This window comes from Scyliorhinus torazame, chromosome 12, assembly GCF_047496885.1.
Source record: "Scyliorhinus torazame isolate Kashiwa2021f chromosome 12, sScyTor2.1, whole genome shotgun sequence".
NCBI lineage: Eukaryota > Metazoa > Chordata > Chondrichthyes > Carcharhiniformes > Scyliorhinidae > Scyliorhinus > Scyliorhinus torazame.
Window position 1 is genome coordinate 142,985,982 of NC_092718.1, and position 16,148 is coordinate 143,002,129.

The following is a 16,148-nucleotide window of genomic DNA, read 5'->3' on the forward strand; positions in this document are numbered from 1 at the left end:
AGTTCCCTGGATTACCCTTGCTACCCTTCTTAAACAGAGGAACAACATTGGCTATTCTCCAGTCTTCCGGGACATCCCCTGAAGACAGTGAGGATCCAAAGATTTCTGTCAAGGCCTCAGCAATTTCCTCTCCAGCCTCCTTCAGTATTCTGGGGTAGATCCCATCAGACCCTGGGGACTTATCTAACTTAATATTTTTTAAGACACCCAACACCTCGTCTTTTTGGATCTCAATGTGACCCAGGCTATCTACACGCCCTTCTCCAGACTCAACATCTACCAATTTCTTTTCTTTGGTGAATACTGATGCAAAGTATTCATTTAGTACCTCGCCCATTTCCTCTGGCTCCACACATAGATTCCCTTGCCTATCCTTCAGTGGGCCAACCCTTTCCCTGGCTACCCTCTTGCTTTTTATGTACGTGTAAAAAGCCTTGGGATTTTCCTTAACCCTATTTGCCAATGACTTTTCGTGACCCCTTCTAGCCCTCCTGACTCCTTGCTTAAGTTCCTTCCTACTTTCCTTATATTCCACGCAGGCTTCGTCTGTTCCCAGCCTTTTAGCCCTGACAAATGCCTCCTTTTTCTTTTTGACGAGGCCTACAATATCTCTCGTTATCCAAGGTTCCCGAAAATTGCTGTATTTACCCTTCTTCCTCCCAGGAAAATGCCGGTCCTGAATTCCTTTCAACTGACGCTTGAAAGCCTCCCACATGTAAGATGTTGATTTGCCCTCAAACATCCGCGCCCAATCTATGTTCTTCAGTTCCCGCCTAATATTGTTATAATTAGCCTTCCCCCAATTTGGCACATTCACCCTAGGGACCACTCTTATCCTTGTCCACCAGTACTTTAAAACTTACTGAATTGTGGTCACTGTTACCGAAATGCTCCCCTACTGAAACATCTACCACCTGGCCGGGCTCATTCCCCAATACCAGGTCCAGTACCGCCCCTTCCCTAGTTGGACTGTCTACATATTGTTTTAAGAAGCCCTCCTGGATGCTCCTGACAAACTCTGCCCCGTCTAAGCCCCTGGCACTAAGTGAGTCCCCGTCAATATTGGGGAAGTTGAAGTCTCCCATCACCACAACCCTCTTGTTTTTACTCTTTTCCAAAATCTGTCTACCTATCTGCTCCTCTATTTCCCACTGGCTGTTGGGAGGCCTTTAAAGAGATCTTTAAAGCCAGAATCTTCCAGATAGAGCCCATTAATTGGGATGTTATCTGAATGAATTTATTCAGGCTATATAACTAAACAACATGGCACAGTGGTTAGCACTGCTGCCTCATAGCACCAGAGACCCGACTTTGATTCCGACCTCTGGTGACTGTGTGGAGTTTACACATTCTCCCCGTGCCTGTGTGGGTTTCCTCCGGGTGCTCCAATTTCCTCCCGCAGTCCAAAGATGTGCGGATTGGCCATGCTAAAATTGCCCTTATTTGGGTGGGTTTATAGGGAAAGGGTGGGTATTGGGCTTAGTTAGGGTGGTCTTTTGCAGGATCGGTGGAGACCCGATGGGCCAAATGGCCTCCTGCACTGTAGGGATTCTATATTTAAAAAAATTAGCTACAGTGATTGACCTGCCTTATTCAGGCACAGTAAATTGTGATAACATTTTACTTTTCAATTTGCATATTTTTATTCCTTGGTTTGATGATGAATGCTGGCAAGTAATTGAGATCTGTTGTATATGTTTATGTATGTGTGTGAACATATACATTATATAAGCAAAGTTGAATCTGCCGTTGAATTGTACAATCAAAACCAAATACCTGTACCATGAAAATATTGAACATATATGTGAAAATCAGGGTGCATTGACGTGCATTTTCTGAAAATAAACAATGGAAAGCTGTATTTGAATTTCTTTTCTTACTCTGAATATATTTGCTGCCCTTGGAAATGGGGCCATACACAGCCTTAGGCTATGATTAGCAGCAGCTCAAACCACTGGCTTACTGAAATGTGCTTCTGATAGCAATGGGCCCAGGGATTCCACAGTAGATGAATGGAAGATGTGGTGAAAACATGAGCTGCACAAGGGTTTATTCCCCAGGAAATAACAAAGAGAAGGTATTGTGTAGATTGTTCCAACACTTTTTATCTTTGGGAACTGAAAAACAGTTCCTCTGGAACTCATCAACATTCAGAACAGATCATATCTGAAATGCAAACTGTACAGCGATTACCGGTCAAAAGAAGTTCACATAGTCATTAAGAAGGAACTAAAAATAGTGTCTTAGTCATCTGATCACTTTTTGCTTCACAATAAAAGCAAGAAAACTCTTTAGCCAATGACCATGGGGAAAAGTAGTCCAGCTTTGAATCTAGCTGTTTAAGAACAATGGGAGAACAACAATGAGCTTTCTGTTTTAGACAAATCTCATTTCAAAATTGTTAGGAACAGCAAACAATTGTCGGTTTTGTAAGTAAAGTTCGATCTACTGGCGTTTATTTATGTAACGTTACTTCTGGTGAGACGGGCAAAATGTTGGCTGTAATGAGAACTTTGGAACATGCCCTTGCTAAAAGCTGTCTTGGAAAAGGGCATTATTGATGCTTTCACTTTCCCCTTTGTGTTCCTTTTCTGATTTTCCTTTCCCCCATTTTTTTTCTCTGATGGGGAATTTTTGTTTTCATCACTTGGCAGTGACCACTGCTGAAAACAGTCAAATTTAAATAAGATTAAGATCAAAGATCACTTAAAAGTAGTTCATGAAAAGTTCACAGCTTTGCTTGCTTCAAGAAATGTGATCTTGTAAACATTAGTCCTTTTTTGGAATGTAAGAGTTTTTAGGAACACCAAAAAGAGATTCACCCAATAAGCTCATTACGTTTTATCAAATAAACCTGTTTCTTAGTTTTCTCCATGATTCCTTTTTCAATTTTAATCTCTGTAACTATGTCTCATTGCTTCCTGACTGCAATTATGATGTTTGCTTCACTGGTCTTTTTGGCAACTTGTTCTGTTGCCCTCAATGTGAACACAACCTGGCCGACTGCCCCTACGCTTGATGCCCTAGATTTTACCCTTCATTATGAACCCTTCACCATAGTGAACAATTTTCTTGAATGATTGATGATTTTCTTTGTCACATTGAAAACAGTAATTAGGTCACTTCAAAGTCAATTGCCAAAGAGAAAATAAGCACAGCTTCCTGAACTGTTCTACATGATGCAAATGATCAGCAAAAAATGTTTTAAGACTTGCATTTCTCTAGCGCATCTCATGTCATCCACTATGTCTGAAAGCACTCACAGTCAATTAAGTCCTTTTGAAATCTAGTCTCTGTTGCAATGTAGGATATGCAGCAGCTAAAATTTATGTACAGCAAACTCCCACAATCACAAATGTGATCGTGACCAGGTAAATTGTATCCGTAGTGTTGATCGAGGGATAAATAATAGCCTGGTCACTGGTACTAACTCCCGTTCTTTAATATAGTGCCATCGGATCTTTTACATCCACAAGAGAAGGCAAATGAGGCCTTGATGTTCTATTTCACGCAAAAGATGACACCTCCAACAGTGCTGTATTTCCTCGGTACTTCACTGGTGTCACACCTTGATTTTTATGTTCAAGGCCTGGTGATCCTGCGAATAGTGAGTGACCCTGTCATGCGTGCCAGCAATGCTACAAAATCTATTCTCATGGAGGGGCACAGCTACCTGTTGCTCTTGGCAAATGCTAAACCCTGCATTTAGATGGTCATTTCATTGGCTACACGTGGTTTCTTCATGAAAAATCACTAGAAAGCACTGGTCTGTTGCTACTTTAGAACTTGCCCAGTCTGATGCATTGTACTGAATTGTCAATTTGTGTTGGTAATGATCCACTGGCACTGGACTGTTTATTTTCCTTAAAACCATTGAATGATTGCAGGATTTAAAAATGGCTGTGGAAAAAAGTAAGTCCCTTCCATCATGTGTGGTTGATTTGTAAATGGGTAAACTTCTGCCTTAGCTGATGTTTTGAGAGAGCTTTTCACCTTGCTGCCTGAATGTAAAATTGGCACAGTGGATCAGCCGATTCAAGGAACTGCATGTTCTCTTATCATAGAATTTACAGTGCAGAAGGAGGCCATTCGGCCCATCGAGTCTGCACCGGCCCCCGGAAAGAGCACCCTACCCAAGGTCAACACCGCCACCTTATCCCCATAACCCAGTAACCCCACCCAACACTAAGGGCAATTTTGGACACTAAGGGCAATTTATCATGGCCAATCCACCTCACCTGCACATCTTTGGACTGTGGGAGGAAACCGGAGCACCCGGAGGAAACCCACGCACACACGGGGAGGATGTGCAGACTCCGCACAGACAGTGACCCAAGCCGGAATCGAACCTGGGACCCTGGAGCTGTGAAGCAATTGTGCTATCCACAAGGCTACCGTGCTGCCCCTTGATTCCCATTGATTTCAGAGAAGTGAAATTCAAGCAGTCAATCACCAACACTAGTTGAAAATCTATCTTTGTGTCTAATACAATTACTGCTTGAATGTTAAGAGCAAATGGTCAGGTTGATATTCAGGAACGTAGTCTGAACAGAGTATTATTAATAGTACTCTGATTTAAAAGTGGAATAACCATAAGAAATTAGATTTGCATCCGTTTGTTAATTTCACTCATTGGTCATATGTTGTTTCACTTTTATTCAGAAAGTGAGCACTCGAGCTTTCACTGGGGATATTTCTTTGGAAAGATTACTAAGCCCAATACTTAGACAGTGCTCAGTTAAATGTGCAATTGCTGCATTCTATTATTCAGATTCAGACACAGTACCATCATCCAATTGTCAGCCATAATTGCTGTTTGCCCAGCTGTCTTCATCCTCTGGTCTTCGACATGGGTTCTTACTATAGGAGGTGGAGAATGACTCCTCTGAGAGAATGACCTTTCAGCGCCTCACAGGTTATTTCAACTCCCAATGCTCTACACCCTTATCACAATTGTTCTGCTTAACCCTTTCAAATTCTGTATAAATCTGTCCCGGCTGTCTCCTTAAATTCCGAAACATTTGACGGTGTGCTTTGGCAACCAATTCATATGCATCTAGAATAGCCCTTCTTACCATGTCGTAATTGTGAGACTCAGACTCCTGCTCTGACAGTGAAACATAAGCTTCCTGTGCTTGCCCCGTCAGTTACTCTGCATTGGTAACGTCCACTTTTCTCTCAGCCACTCCATTTGGGTTGCTGTTTACTTAAAAGCCATAGAAAACAGGTTTCTACCTCCTCATCATCAAATTTTGGGAGGGCCTATATAAATTTAATATATCGCCATTGTGTTTCGTTCGAGGATTAAGCACCCCTTAGTTTCTGGCAGCTTCCCACTCATTTGAAGGACCTTAAGCTGGAAGTCTCTCTTTTTATTGTTCCCCTCCTTTCTTTTTTCTCTCTCCTTATTTCCATCTCCATTTCTTTTTGCTCCATCTCCATTTATATTCTTTGTAGTTCCCTTTCATGCTCTAACTGTAACCAGAGTTTCTCCAGCTCAATATCCCTGCCAGAAAATATCTCTGATGCTACACTACCTCGTGGGCTCCCTGTGTTCCTCGCATTTCTTTCAAATTTAAATGTTGAGCAATTGCTTCAATTATCTCCACCTTTCTAGTTCTCGCTGATACCTCCATTTTTAATTCACCTGTCAGTTCGACTAGCTTGTCCTTGTGAAATTCTTATAAATAAACTCCAGCTTACGAAAATGCTTAGCAGCTTCCAGAGCCATCTGTTATATCTCACTATAAACCTAGTGTCTCTCTTTAATTCATACTGTAACCCAAATTCAGCAGCTAAGCTTCCAAAAATCCTGGACCCAAGCCCCAAAATATGTTTCAGCACCCTGGGCCAGTGCGCGGTCAGTTCCAGCACCACTAGTCCGGCCGTCACAACACAAGTGATTCAACCAATAATTCTTATTCTTCTGAAAATACACAAGATCTTTGGCTATTCACTAATTACAGTCACTAGGTTAGTAAGTTGAAAAACAATTACTGTTTATGTATTAACAGGAATAAAGTTGAAACATGCAGTAACTACAGCTGGATAACAAGCAAGCTAACCAACTACCTCCTTTGATTGCCACCCCCTCTACCACCCCCCCCCCACCCCAACACACACACACACACAGGGGTGGAAAGGGGTAAAAATAATACGGTTTAAGGTAAAAAGGTACAAGTTCTTCAGATGATGAGGTCTTCAGTGCACCTTCTTCGTCGTATGAGTGTAGTTTAAAGTCTCTGGCCTACAGCCTGTAATGATCTTCTTTGCAGTTTAGCAGTATATCTTACTCAGTTTTTCTGGGAGATTCCTCTGGCTTCACAACAGCTTGTTCTTAGACAGAGTGTTATCAGGTTCTGGTCTCTCCTTGCACAGCCTTTTCTGGAGAGAATTATTGGATTCTGAACCTTTCCTGCACAGCCTGTAATGTTTCTTCTGTAAACAGATCTAGGCTTTTTGGCAGTTCAGAAAACACTGTCTTTCTGCAGGAAAAGAGTGGGAAAAGAGAGATTTCCTCTCTTAGCTGCCAAAGTAAAACTGAAACCTCTTCATGTCCCTAAACTATTTTAGCGTGAACAGATCCACTCACTGCTTGTTGTCAAGCAGGGCATAGCCTCCTGGCCCATTCATTAGCCATCAACCAAATCAATCAAAGCGAGTCATCACTGATGCCTCCAGGATTCTTCCTCCTTGATTTAAAGATATAGGCCATTGTTTTGGCTTGAGCTAAAGATGCAGGTTACCTTCAAGACACATGTCAATAAATCATCTGTAGGTCAAAAAATGTAACAGCAAAAAAAAAAAAAATTAAGGGGAAATACGGGACTAAACAGGGAACAAACTGGAGGGACCCTTACATGGACACTTAATTGGGATCATTTGCAGCAGTTGCTGCCTTCAATGCTTCTACAGAAACCAGTTGTTTCAGATGTGGGTACACTAGCCATTCCCCTTGGAATACAACATAACTTGGAGAATGGACAATGACCATGCAGAGCAGAGCAATTTGCTATAGGTCTCTCACCAGCTGGTGACATGCTCTCGCAGTGCTCAGGTTCCGATTTTTCTACCTGAACCTCAGCAAGGAACAGTGGTTGTGACATCTACACGTCAGTAAGAATGTCCTCACACAAATCTGCCACTTGCTGCAGCCACAGGTAAAACCTCAGAGCAGGGTAAGAATGACATTGCCAGTGACTGTCAAGGTAACCATGACCCATGATGGCTTCTGCAGGCTGGAACTGGACATATATGCAATATTTTACGGTTACCGTCCATTGTTACATAACTGATGCAGAGTTTCACCAGGATTGCAGGCAGCAGAACTCATGTGCAACCTTGCACTCTGGCAAACTGGCAGCTGCGCTATCCTTGACCCCTGCCTTAACTGCAGTCCACTTATGTCCAGTATCTCACCGGGTGCACATTGCACCACCATGCTATCCTCTAAATTACGCATAGTGTCAGTACCTGAATTGGTGACTACTAGTGTTAAATTGAGTGTTGATGTGTCTTTGTTGTTGCTATCTACTTGCTATTCCTCCACTGCCAGAATGAGTATACAGTTTTGATATTAGAAAGGAGAAAGACACGTGAGTAAGCTTGTAGTGTAGGGAAAGGCGAGAAGTCAGGGATGCAGCTTTTGAATGAGAAGAGATTGTAAGAGGAGGGGACAGTGGGTTTTGATAAGAAAAGATAGGCAAGAAGCTACAGTCACCTTCTATAATTTCAGGTCTGCCACTGGTCACTGCTTCAGCAGTCTTCCTGCAGTAGTGGCCAGCACAGTCTCCTGCATGAGGATCAGGAAAGGCAGTTGCTCCTGCTCCCCACTATTAGCTCTTGCTGTCTCTGAATGTACACCACCTTGTCTTGCAAGAGAGAGGGAAGTATGTCAGTGAGTGTGGTGCAATCTGCTGTAGCTGTCATGGTTGAAGAGCTGACAGTGAATGCAACCTATGAGATGTGCATGTGAGACTTGCAGCAGTACTAAATATGTAGATTGTGATAGAGTATGAGAGTCCTGACATAGATTATTGATAGGTGAATGAGAGGGGTGGAGTGAATTGAGCAGTTCAGTAGTGCAATTAATGAGATAAACATTTGGAAGGTGCATTCACTGACTTTGCCTACTCTTGTGAGATCATTGGACTTGTTGCAGCATTGCATCCAAATCCTCAGGGCTGTACTGCTGGCATTAAGCTCCGTGGCTGTCAGCTCCCATTGCCTTTTCAACAGGGTTCTGGGCCCCCCCCCCCCGCCCCCCGCCCCCCTGCAGATACAGAACATTGATTCTACTTCCCACCTCCTCCATCATGGCTTCCAGTTCAGTTCAGAATTCTTGAAGCTCGCTCTCCCATATTGTGCCATTATTCAATGTCACTTATACATGACTGCCAGCATCAAGACACCTTCCCCTTAAACAAACAGGCTAACTTTAAGTGACGCTTGCCACTCCCAGGATTGATCCCCTGCGGATGTGACCAGTCAATAGTTGGTGCTGGCCAGACGCTGGAACCATTGATATGGGCAGGCAACACAATATTGGCATTTTGCCAGTATCACAGTCAACTGGCACAAGTCAGTTGCATGTCATAATCCCTTACCCATCTTTGGGGGCTATTGGATTTCACCTTTCATGTCTCTTATGATTGTAACTCATTTTTTTATATGCAAATAGAGTGTCTCAAAGCCCGCAACCTCCAGATCAAGTCCACGCCAGATTTTGAATCTTGCTGGTTTTCAAAATTAAATCAGAACCTTAATTCAATTACTATTGGGACACATGAAATCACGAGAATAAGTTTCTTTGGACTACACATTGAAATGTTTTCTATCCATTTGAGTTTTGAGACACTCTCAAGCACCTTTCTGCCAAAGAGCTTCACCTGTCTTCCCTGTTGATGCTAACAAAGCTGGATCTGACAGGCTTTATTTTTTTAACCTGCACAGAGTTATGCATTATGTTAGCCATTGGGGATGGGTTGGGTGCTCCTTTGCGGTCAGGTTGGGTAGATCAGGCCAAGCTGGACCAGGTGGGGGTCAAAGATCGGTCCGACCACTTGGTGTATGGGCAATGTCAGGCGAGTGAAGTGGATAAAACTACTCTGCACGCTGCTGCATCTTAGCAGCAACTCTTCGAACAAGCCAGTGTGTTTTTTCACTTATCTAATAGGACAAGCCCTTTGATGTTGTTTCCTCAGGGCAGCATGGTAGCACAGTGGTTAGCACAGTTGCTTCACAGCTCCTGGGTCCCAGGTTCGATTCCCTGCTTGGGTCACTGTCTGTGCGGAGTCTGCACATCCTCCCCGTGTCTGCTTGGGTTTTCGCCGGGTGCTCCGATTTCCTCCGACGATCCAAAGATGGGCAGGTTAGGTGGATTGGCCATGCTAAATTGCCCTTAGTGTCCAAAAAAGGTTGGGTGGGGTTATGGGGTTAAGGGGATAGGGTGCAGGCGTGGGCTTATGTAGGGATGCTCCTTCCAACAGCCGGTGCAAACTCGATGGGCCGAATGACCTCCTTCTGCCCTGTAAATTCTGTGACTTAAAATTATTGCACGGGCCATAAAATCATGTCCGGGTTTCAGACAGCACTGGTGTTCAGGTTTGAGGTATTGTACTGTCGGTGGTTTTATTTTGGGCACCCATCCAAACTCTGAATTGCTAGTCTGCAGAAATCTCGGTCAATCAACTGGAGTAGATAGTAATGGTGGTGCAATGATATTGGATGGAGCAGGCAGCAGAGATGTGTGGTGATACAACTGGAGTAGATAGTAATGGTGGTGCAATGATATTGGATGGAGCAGGCAGCAGAGATGTGTGGTGATACAAGCTCATTGCATTCCAAGCTTCTGCAGAGAATGATCAACCCATGTTTATAATATTACTTTATTGATATAACATTCAACAGTAACATTGTGTCAGCGCGCATTTTGAGCTGGTGCTTTGTTTATTTTGACAGGCATTATCTTTCCCATAGTCACTTACTAGCTACACTAATGGTGGAAATGGGATACAACTGAGATAACGTAACAGCTCCTACAACCTCCTTCCCAATTCTGACAAAAGTCCTGTTTTGATTTAAGAATTTTCAATATAAAACTGCGAAATGTTTTTGTATAACTGGTAAAATGTAGCTTTGTGCCTCAGTAGGCTGATTGTTTTCTGTGTCCCACGAACAGGCCAACGTCTGTTTGGAGAGACCATCCTTGGCCTGACACAAGGTTCCGTGTCTGATCTGCTGGCACGGCCCAAACCCTGGCACAAGCTGAGCCTGAAGGGAAGGGAGCCTTTTGTCCGCATGCAGCTCTGGCTCAATGACCCAAGCAATGTTGAGAAGCTGATGGACATGAAACGAATGGAAAAGAAAGGTAAATGAATCAACATCTTAAACTGAACTTTAGTGGACCAGTCCTTTGTTACAATATTAAGTCACAGACTGTTTACTATGCTTTTTGCATTCTCCATTGTTTATGGCCATGAAATGGTAACTTTTTCATATTTTGGTGAAAATATCCGTTAAATTTAATCTGCTTCCTTGGACTTTGGGGCTTTTAGGTTCGTAAATGCAACAATAAAGTTAGCTGATGATCACAAAACCAGCATAGTTTGGGCCACAATTGGAGTATACATTATTCAAGGATAGGCACCCTCGGATCACTAATTATATACCTCAGACCCATTCCGAGCCAGTCACCAAGGAGCTCTTCAAGGCACGTGACACTCCAGCCTCCCAGGTGTAAGGGGAAGGAAGAAATTGTTCAATTAGTGAGTGATCCCTTATTCAAAAATATACCTTAAACATGACTTTGCTGCTCAAATTTAGTGTTTCTAATTTGATGAAGTTTCAAACACAGACATTGGACTGCTAAATTTCCATGTAAGAAAAAGATTTTTTGCCAGGAGTGTCTGTAGGAAAATATAATTTGAACTTGTGGTCTCTTCAACTAATTGGCATAGCAACTACTTAGTGCCTACTGTATTCTGAACAAACAGAAACGATTGTGCCATTGTCAGTGCGAGCATTAAATGTCCTTTTGCAGTGCGGCTTTACAATTAAGCCCATGCCTTTTCTAAGTTGACATCTCTGAAGTTTTGCAGATTTGAAATGCTGACTATTGAAATAAGAGAATTCATCAATGCTTCTCAATCAAAAAACCATTCCATTTTCATGATCCTTTTGTATTTAGCAAGGGGCAAAGAATTCAATTCTAAATTTTCAACAATTAAACTTTTGGAAGTGAAATTAGAGATGAGTGTGTTTTTTTAAATCAGTGGATGGCTATAATTCTTCTTTGACAGGATTAAAAAAACGGCATTCACACATTGAGCAAACGTATTTGTTTTCAGGTATAATGTACATTTTTACCTGACCAGTGTGAACTGCCGCCTTAATTTGTAAAACTGTTGAGAAGTGAGGGAGTGCCACCTACTGGACTGGTTGTGGTAGATATTTGCTCACTGTTGTTCACCCAGTGTCACTTCTGTAGCACAGAATTGGGGCTATCTAACTTGGCTGCAGGGGAATAGTGTGTTAAGAAAAGGTGGGAGGTGAAAAATGGGAGGTGAATTACTTTTTTAAAAAAAATATAAAGAAGCAAAGCATAACTATCTGCAATAAACTTGACCAGTAATAATCTGTGGGAATTATGTTACTTTTGTTTTAAAAGTGTCAAAGACACTCAAAATATATGTTTTTATTATTTGGTTTTTCCTCTGGTTGCCCTACAGTTATAATCTTGTGGCTGTGAGCTCAGATCTGATGATAGCAAGTTGTGAAATTGAATGCAATAAATCTAGTCATTTGTGGGCTGGCAGAAGAAAAATAAGCTGGAAAACTCCTGGTGTCATAAAAACCTGATTGGTTCATTCATGGACGAGAAGCTGCCAGCTCCTCGTCTGATCATATTGTTGACATTTAATGCCACCGGGGATTGGCAGAGACACTGGTTTGCCAGTGTCACCTATTTCCCAAGAGCAAATTAACTAATTATCACTCAAATATTGAATAGTCAGTAGTTATTGTCATTGTAATAATATAATTTAATATATTTGTTTTTTTTACAATTAAACTGGACATTAGGTTAGCAAATGTAATTACCCTGTAACAAGATGGAATTCCATGACATCATAACATGGTTCAAAATGCAAGGCAAATTCATCTTCAAAACATCACAAGTAGCCTGCAAGAAAATGACTGGGGTAAAAAAAATCAAGAAAGGTTACCCCGTCCAATATTACGTTACATTTATCGCTCCTCCATGGTCCTGGGCGGAACTATTGCAGGCACAGGCATCTTGTTGAGATTGGGAAAACCATGCAGTGTTTGACTGGAGGAGCAGTAAATGTGAGAGGGACAGAATCTATGTGGAACCGCTTCTCCAATTACAGATTCTGTGTCTCCTCTGCTGGCTGCTTCAGCCTCAGGTCCCCTGTCTCTCGATCTTGCTGCTGCTCCAGGGACGGAATCTATGATTGGGGGAGAGAGGGCACTTGTGTTTTGAGGAGCTGGAGCAGCAGCACGGGAAAGACAGGAAAGATGGAGAATCAAGATATAGTGCAGGCAGCTGCTCCGGCTGTGTCTGTAAGAGAGGAAATGTGAGAGGGAGAATTAGTCTGTTGAGAGAAAGTGTGAATGAGTATGTGCGGGACTGAGGGGGGGGGGCGGGGGAAGATGGCCTCAGGGCCAAAGAGAGAGACTTGCAGCTTATTTTATTTATTTATGCAAATGATTTCCCAACTTTAAAAAAAATATTTTTACATGGGCAGCACGGTAGCGTTGTGGATATCACAATTGCTTCACAGCTCCAGGGTCCCAGGTTCGATTCCGGCTTGGGTCACTGTCTGTGCAAAGTCTGCACATCCTCCCCGTGTGTGCGTGGGTTTCCTCCGGGTGCTCCGGTTTCCTCCCACAGTCCAAAGATGTGCAGGTTAGGTGGATTGGCCATGATAGATTGCCCTTAGTGTTCCAAATTGCCCTTAATGTTGGGTGGGGTTACTGGGTTATGGGGATAGGGTGGAGGTGTTGACCTTGGGTAGGGTGCTCTTTCCAAGAGCCGGCGCAGACCCGATGGGACGAATGGCCTCCTTCTGCACTGTAAATTCTATGAAATCTGAAACCCTCCTTCAGGGCTTGGCTTCCAAGTTTACAAACCACTGCTGGAACAACAATCTCACCATCCCAATAACCAAAGAAAAAAGTTAAATCCTTTCCAATGGCTTTCTTCCTCCCTTCTATTTGTTGAATAAATTATTTTGGGAGTAAAGTTGAAAGAAGAGAGATCTGGGACAGAGAGAGAAAAAATATTGTGGGGGACATCCATTTTTTCCTGTTAACCTTAGATTTTTCTTGTGATGTTTCTGCTGTCAAAGCATTAGTTTACATCTTCGGACTGTCATTGTGTCCATTTTCATTTTTAAAAAAAAGTTTTGATGTGGGGAGAAAGGTGGGGGTCTAGTCGATCCAGGAGAACCCAACATTCCAGGCCTTGATATCAGGCTTTAAAATCAGCCACTGGAGGTGGCCAAAGGGTTGCGTGTAGGGTCAGAGGGGTGAATGAAGGAAAACTGTTTAATTCTTTTTGGATTCTTGGCTGTCCTCCCAGCACCAAGTCTCTTGTTTCTTTAATATCCTTTAATGGTGGCATAGAGAATGTTTGCGAATTCCTGTTTCGAGAACAGTTTGGTTTCTAACTTAACTCTTTAGAACTAAGGAGCCCCTGAAAACCAAACAGTTGCCTCCAAAATCAAACATGAATATCTCGCTTTCAAAAAACATGTATTGACCGCGAGAACATAACTGTAAGTCCTTTCTTGGTTCATTTGAACAATGCCGGTTTATTATAGCAAATGTATTACAAGATTATTGTAGCACACGTTTACACATCACAGAACCCGTATGTTGTGATTTGATTATAATTTGTGTTACAAATTGGGTTTAATACATGTTATGCGTGTATTTCATCATGCGCATTACACGTGTTGCAGTACACATCTGAAAAACAATATATAGTTGCCTGTAATTTCACATGCGCGCAGCAATGATTCTTAAACTGGGGTCCACAGGCCTCTTGAGAATTTTCAGGGATAGTTTGTAAAATAATGTGATCATTTGCTTACTGAGCAAGGCTGACCTATAATGGATGATGTGGCCGACCACTATGGCTGGGACTTGGATCTCATCACCACGTGGTCACTCAGGACAGCATGCTTCTGGTTAGGACTTTTTAGTTTAAAGCCCTGCCCAGAGTGATTTGGTAGATGGTTCTTGCATTGCTGCATTGTCACTCAAGGAAATGCACAAAGCTTTCGAACCAGTCTGAGGCCATCCTTAAGTCAGCCTCCCAGTGCTCTGCAGAGCCATTGCTTAATCAAATTCTACTTCTAATTACATGCAACTTTTACAGGTGTTTTATAAATAACCTTTATTGTCACAAGTAGGCTTACATTAACACTGCAATGAAGTTACTGTGAGAAGCCCCTTGTCGCCACATTCCGGCGCCTGTTCGGGTACACTGAGGGAGAATTCAGAATATCAGCTGGTACGGGAATTGAACCCGCGCTGCTGGCCTTGTTTTGCATCACAAACCAGCTGCCTATCCTTCTGAGCTAAACCAGCCCCACTGGTTTTGGCGTTGATAAATTGCAATTCCATCCACTTCCATGAATGGAAACACTATCACCTATAAGCTTCCTACAGTCTTCTGAAGGACAATTAAGATTGGACAATAAATACTAGCCTTCCGAGTGACATCTGAATTTATGAGGGGATTGTAAAAAGATACAGACCATCCTAATTAGGACATCATCAGTGGGTCCAAATCCTGGAACTCCTTCCTTTTCAGTACTGTGGAAACACCTTCACCACGTGGGCTGTAGTTTTTTAAGGTGACGGCTCGAGGGCAATTATGGATGGGCACTAAATGCTGGTTTTGCCTGCGATGCCTATTTCCATATTGATTTTTTAAAAGTTTATATCTCTACCAGGATCATGGCATGACCAGCACATGTAAACGCATTAATGAATGATAATATTTGCATTAATATGTCATTCTATGACTCAGAAGCATGTCATAAAGAATTCCATTTGAGAGAAATTGGCCTTACTCAAGCATTAGTGATCACTGCAGATTTATTGAGGGTAGTTTGCAGTTTATTACTGAGTTTAGGAGTACAGGTCCACAGGTCACTGAAAGGGGCACACAGGTGGAGAAGGTAGTCACAAAGGCATACGGCATGCTTGCCTTCATTGGCCGGGGCATTGAGTATAAGAATTGGCAAGTCATGTTACAGCTGTATAGAACCTTAGTTAGGCCACACTTGGAGTATAGTGTTCAATTCTGGTCGCCACACTACCAGAAGGATGTGGAGGCTTTAGAGAGAGTTCAGAAGAGATTTACCAGAATGTTGCCTGGTATGGAGGGCATTAGCTATGAGGAGCGGTTGAATAAACTCGGTTTGTTCTCACTGGAACGAAGGAGGTTGAGGGGCAACCTGATAGAGGTCTACAAAATTATGAGGGGCATAGACAGAGTGGATAGTCAGAGGCTTTTCCCCAGGGTAGAGGGGTCAATTACTAGGGGGCATAGGTTTAAGCTGAGAGGGGCAAGGTTTAGAGTAGATGTACGAGGCAAGTTTTTTACGCAGAGGGTAGTGGGTGCCTGGAACTCGCTACCGGAGGAGGTGGTGGAAGCAGGGACGATAGTGACATTTAAGGGGCATCTTGACAAATACATGAATAGGATGGGAATAGAGGGATACGGACCCAGGAAGTGTAGAAGATTGGGGCTTGGAGGGCCGAAGGGCCTGTTCCTGTGCTGTACATTTCTTTGTTCTTTGTATAACGTACAGGTATCTCGAGTAACATCCTCCCCTGCCTTTGCTCTCAGAGATACATCTAGGCTGTGTATATAGTACAGTTAGGAAGTCATTCTGTGCCTGGGGTTATTTGCGAAATTGTACTTGGTAGGCATCCGATATGCAGAAATTTCTTGCCATCTTTATAATTCTCCTAATCTACACAGTCTCTGAGTACCTGCCACTCTTTTCCTCAAGGCTGTTTCAACTGAACATTAACTGTCAAGTATGTGACATGCAAGACTCTACTCTTACAACTTTCTTCAGTGTAATGTCTTAACGTACATTGTAGCC

The 16,148-nt window shown here is 42.7% G+C and overlaps 1 protein-coding gene across 6 annotated transcripts in view; it reads left to right on the plus strand.

Annotated features, from left to right (window-relative positions):
• Positions 1–16,148, plus strand: part of LOC140386629 (protein CASP-like) — a 1,158,102-nt gene that overhangs the window by 839,364 nt on the left and 302,590 nt on the right. For 4 of the 6 annotated variants that reach the window (XM_072469114.1, XM_072469116.1, XM_072469115.1 and 1 more), the window contains one exon: positions 10,181–10,369. The exons of the other annotated variants lie outside the window; for them this stretch is intronic. In XM_072469114.1, the coding sequence (XP_072325215.1) occupies positions 10,181–10,369 (189 nt within the window). The remainder of the gene's footprint in view (positions 1–10,180; positions 10,370–16,148) is intronic. 6 annotated transcript variants of the gene reach the window in all.